The following is a 22,719-nucleotide window of genomic DNA, read 5'->3' on the forward strand; positions in this document are numbered from 1 at the left end:
AGTCTAGTACAAAAGGACATTTTGAGTCTGCATTTGTTAATCTGCACACATAATCCTGGCAATCTGCCTGCCTTTATCAGCAGAGAACACACTCTGTCATCACAGTAGATGTATCATAACAAAATCTTTGTTCTCACAAACTCTATGGAATTTAACATTGAGATTTTCTTTTCCTGAGGTTGAATGGACAAAATATCTTAAGGTCTCCATAGTATATCTATTCTTCTTGTGTGACAGTTAGGGAAATGTTGTAAATAGTCATGTATGTCCATTGTTTATAGGAACTGGTAGGTTTACATGAAGAAGTAAAAAATTGTCTTACCTTGCAGACATGTATCTCCAAATCAGCCAAAGCAAAATCCAGTAGAATTTGTCCTATGTAAATAAATAAGATCTACATTAAAAGATTATCTGATAACTTGTTGAATAGTTTAAGTTTTAAATTGACTGTAATACTGCTCTGTAGGAAACTGACTATGTAGTATAAATGTAGGTGATGTTCAGTTTTCCCTCATGTATCAGAAGATCATCAGGAAGGATATCTCCCAGTATATTTCTTTGCTTTCTCAAACCATGAATCTAAGACCAGTGGAAAAATTAGTAAAGTGTATGTTAGAGAGAAATTCTGCAGCTTTATGATTTTAGAATAATGGAAAAAGTTATCTTTAGCACAATTTATATAATCATCTAGCAGTAGCCAGAGATCCAAATCATCAGCTGTCAAGACTGATGACATCCCTCTAAAGCTGAAATGGTAAGAGCTTTCATAAGATCTAAGTTGGGTGTTTGCAATACAATTTAGAAGACACAGCAATCAATATTTATAAGTATATATATAATGTGAAGAGTGTGTTGAAATTCTTTTAATTGTTTGGTTTCATGAAGTGGCAGGCTAAAAATATTATGGCCTTTAAAAGAAGAAAATTACAAGAAAAGCAGAGAGAATATGTAGCTATTGGGTAAGCATGTAATGGGCCAACAGATTAATTTTACATGATGCAATTATTAAATATATATAGTATGTAATATGCAATCTCATTATATATGAGATGTTTCTTAAATATGAAACTGATGTATCTGCTACATTATTAAAGGATACTCATATATTGAAGTAAAGTGTAGTAAGTGGTATTTAGGCAACAAACCACTGCAGTAGGTGCCAATTAAGTGCTGTTGAAGGATAGATAGCATTTTCCCCCTGTTTTTCAACAGCATTTATTCAAAGGTGTAGTTACAGAAGTTGTACCATCTCACCCTCTTTTTCTGATGCTGGCCTGCTGACGTGCAAATTATAAATTTAATGGGGCTCTGGGGTAAGGGGGGCTTTATTTTGCCATATCAGCTGTCAGAAGAGCCCTGCCATCAGAAAGAAATAGGAAAAGGAGACTTTCTAAAATCTATTATATAGCATCAACTCCTTAATTTCTACTGTGCCTGTGTGAACATGAGCAGTTTATTCCCTTCCTCCTTGTAGCAGCTCTTTTATGTGTGGGCAGGTAAAGTCTCTCAGGCTTTGTTCCCCAAACCTTTTCTTCATTCCAAGCACCCTTCATTTCATGGCTTTCTTGCCAGGTTGTGCTGGAAACTGGACCCAGGATTCCAAGTGACCTTGTCAAGGCTTGTGGGGCCCATGGCTTGTGGGGTGTTCTTGTGAGCCTGCAGGTGACCCGTGTGTGTCAGCTGCCTGTCCTGCAGTGACATTGCCTGTTCAGGTGGTGACAATCTCTAACCTCAGACTGTGCCTACTGACCAGCAATTTGCTTATGTGTTCTCTCCTCCAGTGCAAAAGGTTAATACAGACTTTTTTGTGACTCTCTTCTCCGTCATATGAAGATTAATTTGGAACTGATTATACCATATGTTGCTGAAACAGGCTTTGGTGGAAAATACCCTGCACTTGAGTTTCCTTCTTAAGGGCACTCTGTGAGGTAATAAACATTTGTAAAAGCTTCCTGGTCTATTACACAGACAGAATTGTGTAAATCCCACTGGTATGTTACTGGGGCATTCTCTTGCCAAGACAGCCAATTCACTTTGAAGCCTGGACTGAAAAAAAAAAAGTTAGAGTGAATTACAGGACTCTGCTAGTTACATCCTATTATATAAAAGGGAAATAATGAAATGGACAGAAGGTTGATGGAAAAAAAATTCACTTCACAATTATAAACATACTTTTTTGTTTGTTTCTTTTCCTAACCCCTGTTCTTAACTCCCCTGTTCCCAAAAGCAAAACCAAACCATCTAATGGTACTTAGAATTCACTGTAAAGACAGCTGTGTGTATGTGAGGTTAAAAATAATGTTGTGACTGCCTATAGAAAGACTGGAAATTAATGTAGTTCAGTATATCATTTTGTCAGGGAAGTCTCATGACTTCTATGTTGATAAATTCTATATGGTAAGATGTATCTTATAAGGTAGATAGATAATTGCAAAGGATGAACTTATTCCAACTCCTGCTTTTAGCTTTTGTCTAACAACAGGGAGAAATACAAAGAACACTTAACTTATGCAGTTGGGAAATAAATAGCATGATAATACTGAATTTGCTAAAGAAATATGTATACATGCTACCAAAGAACTGCTGGAGAGAAGCAAATCCTGATGCTCAAAGTATGATGCATATGTATGAAAATTCTTATTTTTCCAGGTCAAAGCTTTGGGGGGAAAAAAGCCCCAATCCTCCTAAAGTACTATGTACTTTCAGCAACAGCAGCAAAAATACTCATATGCCTCTAAGCACTGAGGGATAACTTATCTGGTTTTCCCAGAACATTGGGAGCTGAGAACTTATGCTACATGTACCTTGGTATTATTGGCTTGTACTACTTGTGGGAGAAGGAGAAGGATAATGCAGCCTGGCTTGTTCTAACATCTAATGACTTAACACATTTATGCTCTTATCATATCTGTGGCTGTAGTGTCAATTAATTTAGGTTCCTTTTCTTAAACAACTTTAAACTTTTCTTTATTTCCTATTAGAGAAGGCAGTACCTTTCTGATTATTGTAGCTTGCCTTTTTTGAGCTAAGGTGGGATCTGCCATTTCTGTGGGACTTATTTCTCTTCTTACCCTCCCAAATTTAGAGGAGGAACTGATTACTCCTGTCATTCATCATTGTCCCACAGATTTTGCCTTCTCTTTAACCCTGAGCAGTGATGAGTTTTCCTTCCAGGCCACTCATAAAAATAGTAAGAGAGGGTGAACTGATAACTCATTCATGTGGTGTTTCTTGAAAAATTCACCAATTCATTGCTGATTCTATGCTCAGGGCTGCACTATCAATCAGTTTAATGTATCCAGCATTAAGAAGTGTCTTTAATCAGAATGTATTAGTATCAAGTTAGATGCCTTACACTCATAATAAGTCTTGCACTTTCACTTATATTTATACGTGAATTTAGAGAGTGGTTTATATTCTGTTAGTTCATGTTTAAATTGGCATGTGTTCATTTATCACACATAAATCAAGCTGCTTGTTGACTCTGAAATTATTTTACATGAGATCAGAAGAAGAATTTGGGGCATTAAAATTATTTGTATAGTCTGTTGACTCTCAAAAACCAAAAGAATCCGTTGTTTCATGTCTTCTAATCTTTTGGAATGTCCCCAGTGTTCTTAGACTTATTGGAAGAATAGCCCAATGTGTACAGATTACTCCTCTTTAATCCTTTTGTAGTTTTAAAAGCATGGCATTTTTTCCTTTCCCTGTTTGCTCTACACTGAGATGAAGATTTAGGTTAAGCATGAAATTGGCAGACTTGCAGATAATCCAAAGACTATCAAAAATTAATATATCTTCTAGAAGACTGAATTAGAACTCTCTTTTAAAAAAGGAAAATGCACGACTAGTGTGAACTTGCAGGTCAGTATGTTAACTCCTAACAGAATTGAGATATTTCTCTGTAGGCCAGTATTTCCCACCCTGTCCTCAGTCATCAAAGAAAGGAGCTACAAGCTGGCTTTTTAAGGCTGAAACCTTGCACAGCAGCACAAAAGCCTGTCAGCACTTAGGTGCTTTAAAAAGGGGCTCTGTTTACTGGTATAACTGCATGTCTCTCCTGCCACTTACATCACTTTTTCCCTCTATGAAGAAGCTCTTGGTTCATATTTACTTTTAACTAATGTTAGCTGCCATCCTGATGACTAAATTAAGGATAAATCATGCAAGACTGCTTTCATATTACTCTAAAATATATTCTGTTTTGAGCATATTGTCCCTTTTGTTGTCTTGTCCAAATCATAGTCTTCTAAATGGTGGGTTGTGTTTTCTTCCTGGCAGTTATTTTATCTAGAAAAATACATACCATTCTTCCAGTACAACCACTGACTAATTTTTCCTTTTACTTTTCCTGATGGCATATACTGCTGATTTTTCGTTCTTTGCGTTGCTTCTGTACCTTTCCCAAATCTTCTTTGAAAAGAATTTAAAATATGATCTGAATTTGCAAGTTTAATCCTAGTTCAATGACGTTTTGGTTTTGTCTTTTGTTCTACTTAGGGATGGCCTATATCTCTCTTCAGCTGGTTATTTATTTTACAAATTCTTTCTTTTACAAGTTCTTACAAGGATATTGGAGATAGCTGCTGGACTAGAGGAGAGTGAGCCAAATTCACTCCTTTGCCAAAAGGAAGGCTGAAGTGCAGACCAAATAGCTGTGGACTCTGATGAGCTTCCTTCCTGAGGCAGCACATACTGAGAATAGTTCAAGGAGGCCTTCAGGATGCAGGTCTGAGAAAATAAATGTGAGAGATTAGAGGATCTAGGAGAGGAACTGGATTTCAAGGGGACTTGGAGTGATGGCTGGGTGAGAGAGGAAGGAAGTTTCTCCAGAGGCTGGAGCTCAGAGTTCATCAATTCACAAAGCATTGCTGATACAGGGCAACTTAACTTCTTCCCACTCTGCACCTTCTTGTTACTAAAAGATAATCACAGCCAAGTGCTTGGAGGTGTTTCCCCAAAGTGCTTCTGTTCTTCTGTCAATAGGACATCATCAATCTGTGACAATCCCAACAAAGCAGAGACTTCCAGATCTGTGTGTAGGCATGATGTGATAAAGCCTTATTGCTGGGAATATCTTCTTCCAGAATGGGGATAATTTTTTCTCCCACAGTGTAACTCCCACCACTCTTCCTCTGCTTCTTGCAACAGCATCAGTATACATGGTGCTTTACAGATTAAAATAATACACTGTTAATTTCTTGCCAACTAGACATGCCATTATCTCCTACTTTTTTGTCATAATTTCCGGGAGCAAAATAATGGATTGATATTGGAGCAGGAAAAAACTGAAGAAAAGTATGGGAACAACATTGAACTTTTAATTGAACTTTTTATATGATTTAACTCCTGTACTTGCTGCTGTGAAAAAGCATGCTCTACAGTAGGCTTATATTTACAGAAACTGTTTTGCATTCTTTTACATATTTCAGATGCCTTTTTAGAGGGTGCAATTAATTGCATTTGCATAAGCAGTTTGAACATATATATATATATATATATATATATATATAAAGGTTAATGAGGGTTTGAGGTGAAAGTGGAAAGCTTGGTGGGTCACTTGTTTTCCCCTGTCATGAATGTCAGAATGCAGTACATAGTGCTTAATGTAGGGCTGCTTACTATTTCAGTGAAAGGTTTATTTAAATAATCAAATGCAGGAAAAAATGTGGAGGCTGAGTGAGAAAACTATAAAACCAGGTCTATATATGTATCTATTAATTATTTATTTATGTGAAAGAATTGTTTGTCTTTGTCTCACCTAGCAGCATGTTTTATCATAAGTATATAGCATTACATTTGCAAATATGACTGCATTCAGTACTAGACAGTACATTCTTTATCAGCAATTAAAAGGGAATTTAACTTGTTTCATCCAGTGTCTTGTTGAAATGCCAGGATGTAACAGCAACTTTTAATGTTGGATCAGGGCAACAGAGGAATGAAAAGGTCATAATATATATACATAAAATATAAAGAGCTGAACTGGACTTGTTAAGCAAATGGCTGGTGTTTGTAACAGTTGATTTTTCTATAAAACTGATCTGTAAAACCCAATTTTTAATACTGATATTAGTATCTATAGACACAGAATTGAGGATATTATATTTAAATGTGCATGAACAAAAGTTTAAAAAAATTACTGGCAGTGCCAAACACTGGCAAGCTAGGAAAAGCCAAAGTGGCATCTTCATTTGCAGTCTTGGAACTCTGGCAGAAGCATGGCATTAGTCTCTAAATGTGACAGGCTGTCTTGTTCATATCTCCAAGGGATAATGCTGTTTGAATGACTGATTCATTCTCATTAAGGCCTGCTGCAAACATCATTTGCTGTGTGTGTTCAAAGCCACTCTGACATCTCATTCCTATAGACATATTGGTGTGTAAATGTGGGTATATAAACAAATGTGAGAGTTACTGAGCCAGACCTACAAGAAGGGAAATAAGACATTTAGAATGTAGAGTTAGGATGAAGACAGTATTCAAAATAACTTCTATAGTCAGTCAGTGATAAAGCTCACATTGCCAAAAGAATCTGTAGTTTATGTAAAGAGAATCCCAGTATAGTCAGTTAGGGATTAATTCAAGAGTCATTGCAAAGGTCATGTTAATCAATTATTAGAAGTATTTTAAAGAGTACCCAAGTAAAAAGTTTGAAGAATCACTATTACCATGCCCTTTCTTTATTTTGCATTGTTTCATCATTGTAGCTTTCAGATAGTATGGTATTCACATTCTCTGAACAGAAAGAGACATCATTCTCTCTCCCAGGATTTTCCCTGGGGAAGGCAGTGAGAAACTCAGAGAGGAAGATAAAACAATTCTTGCCTCTACTCGCTGCTCCTGTTGTTTGGCACATGTGGAATGTGTTGTGGAGATTGTGGATTGTGTTATGGAGAGTGATTTGTTAATTGGACAGGGTTGATTGGATTGATTGGCCAGTTGGGTCAAAGCTGTCCTGACTGTCTGCAGACAGTCACAGGTTTTCAGCAGTATCTTCAGTAGTATAGTTATAATGTTGTATTAGTGTGGTATAATGTAGCTTAATAAAGCATTTGTTCAGCCTCCTGAATCACAGAGTCAGAGCACTGAGTTGTTCCCTGGCTGGGGGCACCCTGCATTGGTAAGGTAGGTCAGTGTGGCTCTGCAATGGGGGTCTGAGCAGCCCCTCTCTCTTCCCAGGGCCTCCTGCTGCAGCCTGTCCCAGCACCCAGCAGCCTGTGCTGCTCAGCCTGCCTGAGGCACAGAGCTGGGAGCACCTGTCCTGCTGGGGTCTGCACATCCTGCCCTGGCACAAGGGACTTGCAGGCTGTAATGGAAGGAAAGGAGTGAGGGATGTTCACGTTCCTCTTGTCTGTAGTAGCTGCTCTGGGTGAGCCTCTCTGTGCTTCTTCTCTGGACATGCAAAACTGATTTTGTTTTCTCTTGGTTTTTCTTCAGTATGGGCAACTTGTATTAAGCTTTTACTTTTGTTTGGATTTGATAATGCCTTTTGAACTATCCAAATGATGTAGCAGGTATTACACCATACACTCTTTGATGGTTAGTATTTGTTTTGCATCCAAGTGCAAAGAGGATTAATGGGAAGAGTTCCAGACACAACAGAAAGTATGGGTACTAATATGAATATTCTTGACAGTTTATCCTAATAGTTTTTGTATTTGTCCTTTTTCTTTGCAGCCATTTGAACATATAAAATTGTCTCTCTGAAGTGAAACTTTACTTAAGTGAGGATTACAGGTGCATATGTGATTGTTCTCCATCAATAACTATAAGATTGTGAAGTAGTTCTTCACTCATGAGATACCCCAGGTCTATACCCACACCTTTAATCTGTCATGGGGTAATAAAATAATGAATTAAATCAATATATCCACTGTAGCTGCATTATATACATAGAGTACACATTATTTACTGGAAGCTAAAATACCACAGAGCCATTTGTTTAGGGAGAAACCATGTGTACATTCTCCTGTAGGTTTGGCATTCTTCTGGCCTGGGCTCATTCTTGGGCTTTTATAGTACCTCTTGCCTTGCTTGATGTGTGTCCATATGTATCCAACACAAAACTTGAAATAATCATAATTTGGAATACATCTGAAAATAGCAACTGTTCTGTGTCTAAGTATGAATAATTAACATTTCTAAGCAAACCCTAAATTATCTAAACTATGTTTTGAAGTACATTTTAAAATATTGACAAATTTTCATGTTCAATATAAAGTTCTGCACGGTCTTTCAGATCTATAATGTGTTAATGTGTACTGTAAGAATTTTCATTGGCAAAATTGCTTACTGATTTGAGCCTGTCATATGTCTGGATGATCAGGTAGATAATGAAATATATCCTGTCTGTTAGCTGTGACCAATAGTACATGTCTTGTGATATTTATTCTTCAGTGAGAACTGCATACCAGCTTTCCTAATAGTGCCCATTCCATCTTGTTCTATCACAGTATTGATTTTTTTTTTTCTTTTTCAAATACTACAGATTGACTTGCCTATGCAGACAGCCAGCTTTTTCTGTTTGATAAAATTTTCCTTTGGGTATTTTAGGTAACATAAGTTACAGATACTGCCTGCAATTCTGAAATAACACACTTGAAGCCAATGATTTTAAATTGATTGCTGAAATGTCCCATAATGTGTCTCACATGTAGTTCAGCCAAGTTTCTCAGTAATCGTCCTTTCCCATTTACGGATTATGGGATTTCAGAGTTTGGATGCTTGAAAAGAAAGAACAGATGTCAGGCAGTTTCTAATTTTAATGAGAAGGAGGTTTGGAAAAAACCCAAACAACCCACTGACATGAAACACAGAGCAAAATAAGGCATTTAGAAATTAAAAAAAAAAAGGAAAACAACAATTTCTACTTTTCTTTGCTTTACTCAGTCCAGTCGGAAAAACCATCAGTTGAGTTCTTGCAGCAGTACCTCTCCAGGGATTCTGGCCTGGCTTGCTGTCATTCCTCAATGCTTATACCAGCTTCTTTTCCACCTCACCAAAAAAAAACCCCTGTTTTCAGTTCCTCCAAATGTTCAACAGCCAGACTGCCCAGCAGAGGTATTTGTTCAGTGCTTTTACACTTTTGGCTGATGAAACAATGCTGAGAATCAGTGGAACTGCCTGAATCTTGCACAGGGCCTGCACTGATCCTTGCATGGCACTGTGGGTACTGTTCATGTTTATAGCCGGTGATCTCTGAATCCATTGTTTAAGGACAGCTATCAAATACTTCCCAGCTCCTTCCCTCTGTTCATCTTCCCTCTTCTTTCCAATTCACAAGGTGAGGTTCATTTATGGGGCTCACTGCTTTTGCCAAAGGAAGGGTTTCATCTTGTGAAGGGCTTGTGTGATTTCTGGCCAGCATGCAATGACATATCTTGTGCTTGTAGCACAAGGTTTCAAATAATACTTTTGGTACTTATTTGTATTCTTGTAAGCAAAGAAAATACTTACAATCTAGTTATTGCCATCTTAAGTAATTATTTAGAAAATAAAAGGATAGGAGTTAGCAGTTTTCCCATTTCTGCCTTCTGTGATTTTCTCTTCAGCTGGTTTCTCCGTTTTGTTTCATTTATCTCCATGCTCTTTTACTCAGCTTGTCTTAGTCAGGGAGAATAGGGGGAGGGATATTTTGCCTAAGAAAATGGTTGTTTACTACAGTGTGAATAAGTTACTGCTGCATCTGACTTCACTGTTTCAAGAGCTACTAATTATGCAACAGGTCCTGGAATAATAACATTATAAAACAAAAAAGCATGAGGAATGAGAACATGATCGTGTGGTTTATTGTTTTAATCTTTAAAAAGACTTATGAACTGGCAGTTACTTCATTACCAAAGAGAGGTGGAGGAAGGAGGCTTTCCAATTCATTTCCATACCCTGAAAATTCTGGTTCACAAACAGATACTTGAGAAGGATGAGAGTGGGCACTGTTTTACTTTGCTCACCAGTTAACTAAGAAGTAGCCTCTAGTTCACAGGGGTCTCCTGTTCTATCTTAATTCTTTGGGTAAAACATTTTAATATTTTCTGTGCATAGGCTATAAGCTAATTTCCTATTTCATTTTTCAAAAGAAAGTTTTCTTTAAGAAATTGTACCTGAAGATGATATCATATTGATAACCACTTTTCATGCCTTTACCAAAGGAACTTTCAAGAAAAGCTTTAGTTACTCTGTCATCAATCTTCCCAATTTTGTGAAACACTGATAGAAAGACAATCCACTGCCTTATTAGCATGCTGCTTGAATTCCAGATTTTTTTAAAAGTAGTGATAGTTGGCAACTGCAGTCCTTCTTGTAGGTATGCTGTCCTCAACACAACTCTTTCCTGGGCACCAATCTGCTCCTGTTGGTCTGCAGCAGTTCCTGGTGCAGACAGAGCCTGGCTATGACCCTGTGCTTAGCAGAAGCTTATGTGATGGAGACTACTGCCAGATGTCCTGCAAAAATCTGCTGCAGTAGATGAAGTGGACACATCCTCGGTCCAAGTAATCTATTAAAAAGGATTATTGGTACAGCGTGATCTCTATGAGGGCACACAGATTGCTCTTTCTTAGGAATCAAGTGTATTCCTTAGTACAGTTGCTTTGAACAATGAAAGAACAGATCTTAAAGTTTACTGTAAAGAATTGGTTTACACCTGTGTGTGCATATGTAAGAGTCTTTCTCTGAAGAGCCCATACTCTACTTCAGAGGTTCAAAGTCTGACCTAAAGTTTATTGTTTAGTCCAGATTAACCAAACAAGTGGAAACACTTTTGAATATGTTTATTGAAACAACCATGAAGTACCTTTTCATACTTCTGCTATAACATCACTGTAGGCCATATCCTTGTTTAGCAGCCCCTGTTGGGGCTGGCCTGTCCTAATCCTTTAATAAGTAGATGAAAAAATGTTGGTCAGCTGTCTGATTTAGTAATGCTATTAGTCAGCAGCTTGTCACTTGCAAGGTTTTACTACATTAAAAGCCGTAGAGAAACAGATTTCTTGTGATCAGTATAATTTTGTGTGTCTGTTTTAATTATTTAACACTGATAGGGTTCATTTAAAGGAGTAGACTAGGAAATTTCTTTGGACCTTGGCTGTTATTTTAGCAGAAAATTTTTGTCTGGGTCAGTTTCCCTCTCATGTCTTACTGTGCTGTGTTATGGTCTATAAATGTGGTATTCTTAAAAACCTTTGGAAAAAAGGCCAAATAACTCCTATCCTTAATGTAATTGTCATTACAGTAATGAATGTGATGACCTTATTTCTTTGCCCTTGTGTGGTTAATAAAGAAACAGCAAGGAAATTATCAGGAGTTCATATGCAAATGCAGGAAGATTTCATATTATGTTCTCACATAAAAATTGAAAGTAGTTTTCTTCTTTTTGAAGATAGCATGTTGAAATGAATATAGATGTTTTGATTTCTTAAGCCAATGTTTTGCTAGATTACCAAAGAAAGCTAAGCCTACCAAAAAATCTCATGTTTAAAATAGATTTTTGTGTATCAGCAATTTAACAAAAACCACAGAAGCTTTTTGGAGGTTCTTCAGCAGCAGTTTTGTAAAAATACGCTTATATTTGACATGAGAGAATGAAGCTGTCCCTTGGTCTTGGATGCTTACATGTCAGAGGCATTAAGCCTCTTCAATACTAATTTTTTTTTTCTGTATCTAAGGTGCTGAATAATACACATTTCCTCCATACATTATAAAAATACAAATTTGGACCAAGAAGGATGATAACTCTCAAAAACAAAGAGGGTTTTTGCAACAAAACAACCCAAATGTCTTGTTTATAACTGAAGTTGTTCTTAAAATGCCTTCCTGGAGAATTTAAGTCTGTATTTCCAGTTTTATATTGTGACAAGTGTCTCACACAAGTTCCAGCTGGGAGGCACATTTCCTGAGGAAACTGAGTAGAATGTAGCAGTTAAAAACATACCCTGGCAGGCCAGCCCCAGAACTGTGTGGAATTCAGCTGGAGATTCCCAGTGATAATTTGGCCCTACTTTGATCCTCATTTAGGTTGAGAAATAAGGGAAGAACCACAGATAATGTCATCTCCTCTCTTGTAGAAAAGCAGTATTTTTGTTTACCTTTTTTACAAGCATAATGATATTGAGAGTTCAGTTTCTGAAACAGATTAATTGAACAAACCAGTGTATTGTACTATTCATCACTGCAATTAAAGCATCATTAGTACTATATGCAGAAAAGCTCATTATTACAATTCAGTTCATCAGAAACCAAGGCTGTAGATTTGTTAAATGTTGAGAATTATGTGAAATATCATGCTTTTTATTACTTTAGGTGTTTATTTAATAAACTACTGCTGTAATATCAAGTTGATTGCATGCCTTTTATCAAATGGGCATTTTACATTCATTCAAGTCTTAAAACCTTCTAAGGATTGTGAGATAAAGGGCGTGAGTAACTAACTATTTTGAGTTAGAAAAACAAAAGGCAAAACTGAAATGCAGGTAAGTCAGAAAGCATGTGATATCAGTTACCTGGGCTAAAAAGCTGCCATTCAGAACTGGCTGTCACTATTTCACTGTCAAACAGATGAACTAGAAGTGTGTGCTGTAAAGTTTCAGCAGTAGTCTGCTCTGACCCCAGACTGAGCTGTGGCACAGGGAGGCTTTGGCAGTGGGGCTTGCAGGATGCTGAGGCTCAGGGCTTCGTGCACTGGAGAAGACAGCCCTGTTTCCTTTTCCAGTCTCATCTCCATGGATTAATGCCTCAGCACTACACATTAATTTTATTTTGGGGCCTCTGCCTCTTTCTCTATTTGCCAAACTTCCCCTCTTACATACTTCTATACAATAGAGCCCAATCTGTCCCCCAACCCTGAACTCTTCACCCCAAGTTCTGTAGAAATCTGCCTTGTCTTGCCATTGCTCCTCCTTGTCCATGAGGAAGTGGTAGTTCTCCAGCACTGCTGAGGCTGGGTTCCTTCAGCAGATGTTCTGAGATGAATGTGCTTTGATGCTTCCTGGTGATAAGTGCCTCTGCAGGTGTTAGCTGAGCTGCCAGAGAAGTCAAACCGGTGGTTTTAATGTCATTCCTATGCAGGTATGAGTGGGTCAGGAAGAGGGAACTACTTTTTTTTTGATATATGGATAAGACAAAGCCTTGTTTTTCTTTTTCCCACTCCTGTGTTCTTCAAAGAGTAGCGGAGCTTGCTGTGAAAATAAGAAATTCAGATTATATTTAATACAATTACTGCTTGTTCTTGGTTTGAACCAGCATAATAGCAAGGAGACAATGTGCATAAGTCATTTTGTAAGAGATTTTTGAGTTGTTTTATCTGGACAGGATTTGACAATATGTTCTAGGAAAATCCCAAATTACCTGCAAAAACAAAGTCCTCTGGGAAATTTGAGGCTCTTGCTATTTACTTGTTGAAATGTGTATAACTGTCTTACCAGTTATACTGTGTTACTTTCTTACTTTAGTTTAAACTATCTAACTATCAGTATTTATGTTTAAAACTTGGAGTACTTAGCATAAAGACACTGAAGTGCCTTTGTGGTTTTTACCATTAGGTGCTTGGTTCTCCTGGTAAATAAGAACAGGCAACTTGCAATTGCTAAGTATATGTAAAAAATTCAAAGTAGGTCATGTGAAACTATAAAATAAGTCAAAATTCAAATAATGAGATGAACACCATTTGGTGGTTCTTGATTCCAGTGTGTGTTGTGCAGGTACTTTGTTTCACTATGCCCTGAAGTAGGTCAAAGTCTGGCTTGGTTATGTCATCCAGAAAATGTGGGAATCTCTGTTAGGCATTTAGTTAGGATTGAGTTAGTAAATCAAATATGAAGCTCCCTAACAAGCATTATGAGGAAATCTTAGGTCAAGCTTATAAGTGCTATCAAAATGCTTAACACAGCCAATATCTGTACCTGAGAAATCCTTTTTATAGAAGTGAATTATGTTTCCTGTGCCAGATGTGTATAGTCAGCCCAACAATGATTTCTTAATATATATGTTCATATAATAGGTTACTAAATTTTAAAAGTTAACCAAATAGAGAAGGCTATAAAAATACTGAAAGCAAAAACCATTCCTTCTGTGTTGCTGAACCTGTCTCAAGGAGCTTAGCATGACTCAGTAAAGCCTGTTCTTGCTGAGTAAGCATCCAGTGAGAGTCAAGCCCTTGTTCTTCGTGGCAATGCAGCAAGGAGGTAATTCAGCATGATCATTCCCTTGCAGGACAAGACTAACTTGACAGTTGGGCTTATTTTAGGGTTGTGCTAAGTACTGTGTGAGGCTAGAGAAGAATTGCATCCAAAAATCATCAAACAGAGCAGAACTGACTACTTCAGACTGCTCCATTTTCTTGGTTGAAATATTTTAGAACTTATTTCCTTTTTAGTATCAAAATTTCTTCATTTTGTTGTAAAAATGATGGTCAAATGAAGTGATAGCTTTGAAATTTGTAATAGAGTTATCCCCTATTGGCTCTGCTCATTAATTCCTTCCTCACCTCTTGCAGTATTTAGGCATTGGCCTATACTTCCCCTGAGCTGGAATTCTGCAATTTTTAGTTGAGACTTGGAGTTTAGATGATATCTCCCTATGCTAGCAGATTCATTTGAGACTTGGGAGAGTCTCTGGGAAAGGGGCCTGGAGGCTTAAGCTAGCCAGGCTCCTCAAGCTGTTGTTCACAGAACCTGCAAGCAAGCTGGGTGCCCAGGTGTGGGTTAGAGTGGTGTGTAATGGGATCCTGACAGTGCTCTGGGCACATCTTTGCTGCGTGTTTAAGCCCATACTCACCTGCATTAGTCTCTCTCTTTTACCATGGATATGAGCAAGTCTTGTTTTTACATTTTCTCCTAAAGTATGTGTCCTACAGTGATTATTCCATCTATATTCTTGGTAATCAGAGTAATTCTCATGAATCCCTTGGAATTACTGGTTTTTTTACTGGAATGTGAAAAGTACCTGGATCCAAACCTCTGTTTTCAGAAGGCAGAAGAAGTTGGTTACATGCTAACTACTGATGCAAGGGAGTTGGAAAAATTCTCCCAGCTAAATGTAAGGAGATGATCTTTTGTGTTCTTTGCTCAAGTGCCTGATCCAGTTGAGGCAAAATCTTTAGCGAATTTAGCTAGAAATATATGTATTTGTTGTGCAATAATGTATTTCCATTTACAAAAGCCAGTCTGTCAAAGATCATATCTCTTCTCCAAAGTGTAGTGAGTGTATGGGATTTTTATTACAAGAAAATTCTCCAGGAAAGAGTGAATTAATTATTTATTTCTATTTAGCATGAGGGTAATGATTATATTCTCTGTTTTCTTTCTTCCCCTTTCTTCAAGTACTGTAGTGGGAAATGGGTTTGTCTATACTTTTCCTAAAGAGGAGTTAAAAAGGGAGCTCCTGACCTGAGTATCATTTAATGGAACATAAGAGATATCCTTAGAAGCAGGTCACAATGTAGGAGCTGTCTGTAATTGGTGGTATATATCCCTAAGTATCTGTGTGTACAGTATCATATACACCTTTTGCTTAGTGCACTTTTTAATGAAGTTGTTTTCAGTTCTTCAATGGAGGTGAAGAAAGCTCTCTAATCAAATGTTAGGCAGACAGGAAAGCATTAGCAGCCATGCTCAGAATAATATTTCTTCTGCAGTTCAGTAAGCTTCTTATTGAACTATTTAGCAGTAGAATGAAAAGCTGTGGAACCTACATTACAGGGCAGAAACTAACCAGTAATTACATGAGATTGTTAAGATTAGTAAGTTAAAACTCTTGTGTTCTTTGCAGGCTGTAGCTGGGGAAGACAAAAGCACATTTATGTCTTAGAAAATAAAATACCTCTAAGAATCTAGCATTTTGTATTTTTTAATATATTTTTGTGTTCTATTTAAGGCTTTATTACTTTGCACCATTGTAGTGAAGCAATCAAGGGAAAAAACGGTTTTTAGAATTTACATAAACCAAATCTATACAGAACACTTATGGGAAAAGCGTATTATTTCCTGTGTTGTTCAATGCTGCTGTGTAGATCTTGACTTTTTAAAAATATATTTCTCTAATGGTTTTGTATAATTTTATGTTACCGTGTGGGGGGTTTTAAAATTATTCCTCTAAAATTATTTTTCCTTTTTGGAATTGTACATCTTTATTTATGCCTTGCTGCAGTTCGGGATGTGGGAGGTATGTGACAGCATGAAAATGCTGCTTGGGTTTTCTAGGCTGTGTATGTGAATGGTGCCACCTCAGAGGAAATGCCAACATTTAATGTACTGTGCTCATCCCAGTTGTCTCCTGGGCACTTCCTTCAGGCATTGTGTCCAGGTTTGTCTGGAGGAAGAGGACGTTGCTGAGTGGCTGCTCTCGGTTTCTGCCCAGCTCAAAGTGGTTTCTGATTCTCCCTCAGATATAAAATGTTGCTTCCTTGCATAATTTACTCATAACTGCAGATCTGACTAGCAAAAGTGAACACTCCCTCTTGATTTTTTTAGCTGTACCTAAAATATGCTGCTCAGTTAGAGAGGCAAAAAAAAAATCAGAACATTATTACTATCAACAGAATTTCTTAAAACTTGGGATTTTTTACAGAACTTCAGCAATTATGTTGACAAAACCTGTATTTGGAAGAGTAGGATGCTATTTTTGTAGTGCAGTTTTTAGTTTACTCTTTCTTATTGAGCACAGTGAATGAAGATATGTAAAAGAATGCAGCTTGTCTGCTCTTCCCAGAATAAATGGAAGAAAACCAGTAGGGCTTTATGTGCAATTAAATAGTTTTATTGTTCTTTTTGTAATTCCTTTACAAAGCAACCCAGCAAACAAACCAAACTAAACAAACAGCTATTTTAGATGTAAGTTATCCTATATGTTTATTTGGTTGCTTGCAATTTTTAGGGGAATAAAAATAATCCATATATGTTATTAATTTTAAATATTTTCAGTAGTAAAGAAACTATTTACAAAATCAAAAGTTTGATTTTTTGCTAGCTAAAAAAAGTGGCAATGCATTGTTTGTTTCTCAGGATGATATTCCTTCTTCTTTTCATTATTTACTGGTTTTTAAAAGTCTTTTGAGTGTCCTGCCTGGATTATAAACAAAATAACTTGGAGTCACTTCTGAGACTGAAGATGCTTGTATTTGATTGCTTGTATGCAAGCAATAAAGATTGTGACATGGATCACAGTGTTGGTAAAAGTTTATTACACTTAGTTTTGATAGTACAGATTATTATCTAAGGTCATTCTTCCCTCTGTTTGTTTAAGTAGTTTGCACTTCATTAATGATTCACTAGAAGCATTGAAAATGAGACTCAGTTAACTAATTGTAAATAATTTACTTTTTATAATGTATTTGTAATGTGTTGAGCATATTGTCAGTTCTAGCACCGCTTCAGTGTCTTTCTCTCTGCACTGGCAATCTACTTAGTAGGATTTTCCAGAGAAAAACACTTTGTGTTTTCCAGAGAAGCTGATGATCCAGCAGGGGAGGTGAAGGTTACTAAGCTCTCTCTGAGTTCAGTGCTGGTTTTTCTTGCAGGCTGGTCTCAGAGCACTGGTGTAGTAGCCAGAGCACTGGTGTAGTAGCCAGAGCACTACTCATGGATCAACAGCTGGACAAGAAGATGCTGCTTTCCCACCTCTGGGAGCTCCCTTGGTTGTCAGACCTCACATGGAAAGCAGTCTTTCCCACAGGCAGGGAGTAAAGGGTGGAAAGAAATCTCTTATGCAGCAGGCAGTGTGATCAGCCTCGATGGCTCCTAGCAGTAGCATTCTCTATGAGGCCACTCTTATATCTGGCTGGAAAACACATTTCTGTGCACTACCTCCTCTTAAAAAGCAAATCCAGCATTTTCTTGCTGTTTTAATGTCTCCTTTTTATTTCTGGGGGAAGGCTCTGAAAACAGTCTGAAAATAGCACAAGGTTTTAAACCAGGTGCCATTCAGACTAGGCAAGATGTAGCAAGGAAAGATTTATTAGAGCAGTGACCCCAGGTGTCAGAGATGATCCAAATCTTCCCTTCTTTGCTGTGTGTTGCATATGCTAAACTACCTTTCACCAGTCTGCTGGGAACTCCTACCAGAACTGCATGGGTTTGTATGGCTGTCCTAGGCTCTGCAATCCCCCACAAGGATCTGGGGGGCTGTACTCACAGTTTATGTGATACTTGATCTGGACCTCCCTCTGCACTGCACTGCTGGGCCAGCAAAGGAGTGGCTTCTGCATCCCTGTAGAGCATTGCTGCTCTGCACCTTGGGCTGCAGGCTCCTCACGAGGCTGCACACAGGCAATGCCCTTTCCCTTCTGAAATACTTTGAGTGGCAAGATTCAGCTGCCCAGCACCTGCCCTCATTCACCTAGGAGCTTGTATCAGTGTTTGTCCATAAAGGGCTGTAGATAACTTCCTAAGGCATAAAAACAGAGGTGGAAGGAATTTATTCAGAGTCCATCAGTGGTGGCAGCAGGGAGGAGGAGGAGGTGCTGATTCCTTGCCCAGCTGTGCTGCTGCTGGGAGCAGAGATGGACTCAGTGGCAGACAGGGCTCTCAGGCCATACCCAGGGTCCAGGCTTGTCCCAGGAATGGTGGCTGTCAGCTTCAGTTTTGTGAATGTCTTATAGGTGTAGTTTGCCTTCTTTGTGAAACAAAGCAAATTAACTGCTTTAAACAAAAGCAGTACATGCTGCTGCCTGCCTCTGAGGTCAGCACGATCACTTCCATTGATGACACAAACACTAAGAGCAGCACAGAGTCTGGATCTGTTCTTTTTCCTGCTGTGAATTCTGAAATAAGTGATGTGCATGAACTACCTTCACTGTGATGATTAGATGGCATATTGCTGTGTGACTCATGTTGTTCATTGCTGTTACCATGGCTGTTACAGCTACCTTGTGAGATGTTTATATGAAGATTTTTTATAGTATTGAAGTGGTGGTGTTAACAAGTGTTGGGGATCTTTGTGAGCTGTGTTTAAAGATAGTGTTTTAAAAATACTGTCTTTGGAAATTGTTCTGATCCATGGGAAATCTTGCTTAATACTTAGCTGTTTCTGTTTTTCTTATCATGAAGCAGAAGGAAATGTGTTTAGCTGTAGGCACTGCCTCTAAAAGCCACCATCATTTTATTATTCAATCACAAGGATCTAATGTAAATCCTTGTTATCCTCTTTTTTTTTTTTGTTATTGTGTCGGGTTTGGGGGGGGGGAGGGAATTCTTTGCTGATTTTGAACTATTACAAACTGTGAAATAGCCATTGTCTTTCAATATATAACCCCAGAAGAAATGTACCTCCTCTTTTATACAGAAGATACATTATTTTTAACCTAGTTGAGTACCTATAGCTGTGGCACCTACCTTACATCTGCATAACATAACTAGTTTACTAGAAGAAAAAGAGATGTTTTTCTATCATTTTGTTGGGTTTTTACTAAAGATTAGTATAATCACATCTTTTTCCTGGATTAAGGTTTTAAATATAGATGAACTTTCACATATTAATGCAGCATTTTCATGACAATGGAGCTTGTTTAGCAATCCCTAAGTTCCAGCTTTTAGTTCCAGTACAAATAACATTGATCAGACAGGGGGGTTTGGTTTTGCTATGGTGACAAATTTAAAAGATCTAGTTAGCTCTCTTAAAAGCAATGTGATGTTTGAATCATTCATTAAACTTGCTTATTCTGTTCACTTTTAATTCTTTAAGTTTGGTGGGGTTTTTTTACGGAAATTATTTGAATTTGCAATTTAATCTGTGTTCCCAAGTCTGTTATATTTGTTTTCATTAGCTTTTCATTTAACACTGACAACCAGACAGAAAACGTATAGCATTCACAGTTTTGGTCTTTGCATGTATGTGGGTATGTTCAGAAGCAGTACATAAGAAAGATCTGTTGATTTGCAGACTAATCAGTGTTGGTGTGTGTCACTGCAGAGCGCTCACTTGGCCATGATCGACACGCTCATGATGGCTTACACTGTGGAGATGATCAGCGTGGAGAAAGTCATCGCATGCACTCAGCAGTACTCAACCTTCTTCCAGCCTACAGAGGTACCCTATGACATTGAGGATGCTGTCATGTACTGGATAAACAAGGTATGAGTTTATGCTGGAAAAGCAAGCTGGGGTTTTCTTTGTTATCTGTATGATTCAATTAGAGATGAGAGGCTAGGATGTGTATTTGTGTATGTAGGTATATCAGGACTGTTCTGATACAGACTCTTCCTACATCTGCTGTTTATGGAATAGAAAAAGAAAAGCATGCAGAAATAAGTTAAATATGTGTGGACCAAATAAATGGGAAATCTAAATTAATGCTGGAAATATATACTACACATGACATCTCGGGTGTCACTGTCATGTTGAGATGCCACAGTGCCTGCTCAAGGGTCTCTCTTTGGCTCTTTATAAGTTGTCATCTCATTGTATACTTTGTCATGATTTAAACCCAAAGCTATTCTGCTTGTTTGAACACATCTTGCTTGAAGTGATCTACCTTCACTGCATAATCAAATCAAGTGACAAGGATACCCTGTTAATCAAATGTGACTGAGCATAATAAGGGAAAGGTTAGTTTGTACAATGTAAAGCTAACAACCTTAGACTGCATCCAAGACTGACATTTGCTTCAGGGCTATAGTCTGAAATGTTTGGTTTATCTCTTTAGTTCTGTGTTTGTGATTTATAGACCTTTTGAAGAACTTCTAATTTCTGTGACTTGTTTCTTAGAACAGATGACTGAATGAACTATTTTGTCTCTAGGTAAATGAGCATTTGAAAGACATCATGGAACAGGAACAAAAACTAAAAGAGCATCACAGTGCCGAATCTGCAGGAGGTCAAAAGGTAGGTGGAAGAGTTAAAATATTTTAAGCAAGAATGAGCATTTATCTATAAACAGACATTGAGCTTTTAACTGCTCATTAAAGAAAGCAAACTTGTAATATTCATTTTGTTATTAGTTTTATCACTTTCATGAAAATATACATTTAAAAATAAAACTAACAGTGTTGCACTTTTTATAGCCAGTTGTCCTTTCTGACAAATAAATCTTTGATAGCAGGGAAACATCTGTTACATTAGTGCTAAGGAATTTAAGAATAATGACTACTTTTGAGTGAATTAAAACCCCTGATAAATCTGATATGGAAAAGACCAGAACTTTTTTTCATGGTTTTTAATAGTTTTTCCTTGTGTATTGCATGAATGTCAAAAGAGAGATCTGTACGTGATATCATGGGAAGGATTGCTCTGGCTATGATCCAAAATACTGGTTGATTACAGGTTTTATTATCTATAAAATAAAAACAGATTATGTTTGATTCCCTTTGCTAACAGGATTTTTTTTTCTTTTATTTACATAGCTCAGTTAATTAAGTAGCATTATATGCCCATCAAAATACATAGGGATAGCAGACAGTTCCAGAGTATGTAAAATTCCTTGCTTCAGAAAGATCCTTTACCCTATTGTGATATAACTATTACTGAAGAATTGGTAATCAGTCTGAACACCTTTGGTATTATCCCTGCCCATGAATGCAGAGCAGATTTCCAAGCTGCTGCAAGGCTGTAATCCTCCTTCCCAGCCTGGCCTGCTCTCACCTAAGCTGCTGCCTCCTTTTCAGTGCCACTCTGAGGGGGTGGCAGGTTACCATCCTGGATTCAATGCTCAGCTTCAAAAAACATGAGTGTAGTGAAGATCTTTGCATTTGTAGGGGTTTTTTAATATAAGGAATGCCAGTGAAGGTAATGTGACTCAGCAAAAGAAAATGGTAGTTGTTACAATAATAGTGTGACCCTGGTGCATATACCCTGCCATGGAAAATTTGAACTGTGTTCAGTAGTGATAGTAGCATAGAAATCTAGAGAATAAGATGTCCTTGGCTAGTTCATTTCTCAAATTTAGATTATACAAAGTAAACAGAGGCCAGAGAGATAACCTGTGTTCCTCTGTCCTCAAGTGGTTTTTCTTTTTCCTGAAAATAATAGTAGGATGTTTTATGTGGTTCGTAGGTCACCTGGAAAGATGAGAGCAATTTTGAAAATCAAAACTGCATGAGAGTCTTAGTATGATAAACAAATATATATCAAAGTGAAAACTATTATCAGAGCAATTCCATAAGATTATCTGATTTTTAAAAATTCAGTAATATTTATTTTCACTTATAGTTTGCAACTTATATTAGGAGTAAAAGGATAAAATTTTTAGTTTATAATTTATCTTCACTGTCAACATTTTAAAATCAATTATTGAAAGATTTATATAGTCTGTCTGTAAATGGACTCAGGGGAATAACACATTTACCCAGAAAATGGTATTGTGGTGTTTTGGATGAATTGTGAAGCTGTAACAGAACAGAAGAGCCAGGTTTTGTTGGCCAAGGTACAAATGCATTGGCAAAAAAGCAAAATGCAACAGTTGCCATATCATTGAAAAAAGTATATTTAAAGCCCTCTCTTCTGTACACTGAATTTTTGATACTATTCTCCCAGGTATGTTATGTTTTTTGGCTCAGTAGGGAATCAGCTGCATAAATTACATTGTCAAGTAAGAGATTCTGTGCTTGGGGACTGTATTAGCATGAGGACTATTTAACTCCAGGTTTTCTTTGAGAACCTGTTCAACTGATGGTTAATTTACTGCTCTGGTATCTCAGCTTTTCTTTTAGTCATATGTCTCACAGTATTTTCCAGGTTTCCACTTACTCTTCCTAAAGGTAATGGTCACTGCATGCATGCAAACATCTGAGG

At 37.4% G+C, this 22,719-nt stretch overlaps 1 protein-coding gene across 4 annotated transcripts in view; it reads left to right on the top strand.

Annotated features, from left to right (window-relative positions):
- The window catches only part of CAMSAP2 (calmodulin regulated spectrin associated protein family member 2), an 80,207-nt gene that overhangs the window by 20,835 nt on the left and 36,653 nt on the right, over nucleotides 1-22,719 (top strand). For all 4 annotated transcript variants that reach the window (XM_071436047.1, XM_071436048.1, XM_071436049.1 and 1 more), the window contains exons 3-4: nucleotides 19,903-20,064; nucleotides 20,731-20,814. In XM_071436047.1, coding sequence (XP_071292148.1) covers nucleotides 19,903-20,064; nucleotides 20,731-20,814 — 246 coding nt within the window. The remainder of the gene's footprint in view (nucleotides 1-19,902; nucleotides 20,065-20,730; nucleotides 20,815-22,719) is intronic.

The sequence above is a fragment of the Agelaius tricolor genome, unplaced genomic scaffold, assembly GCF_023055355.1.
Source record: "Agelaius tricolor isolate 1412-34295 unplaced genomic scaffold, bAgeTri1.0.p SCAF_11, whole genome shotgun sequence".
NCBI lineage: Eukaryota > Metazoa > Chordata > Aves > Passeriformes > Icteridae > Agelaius > Agelaius tricolor.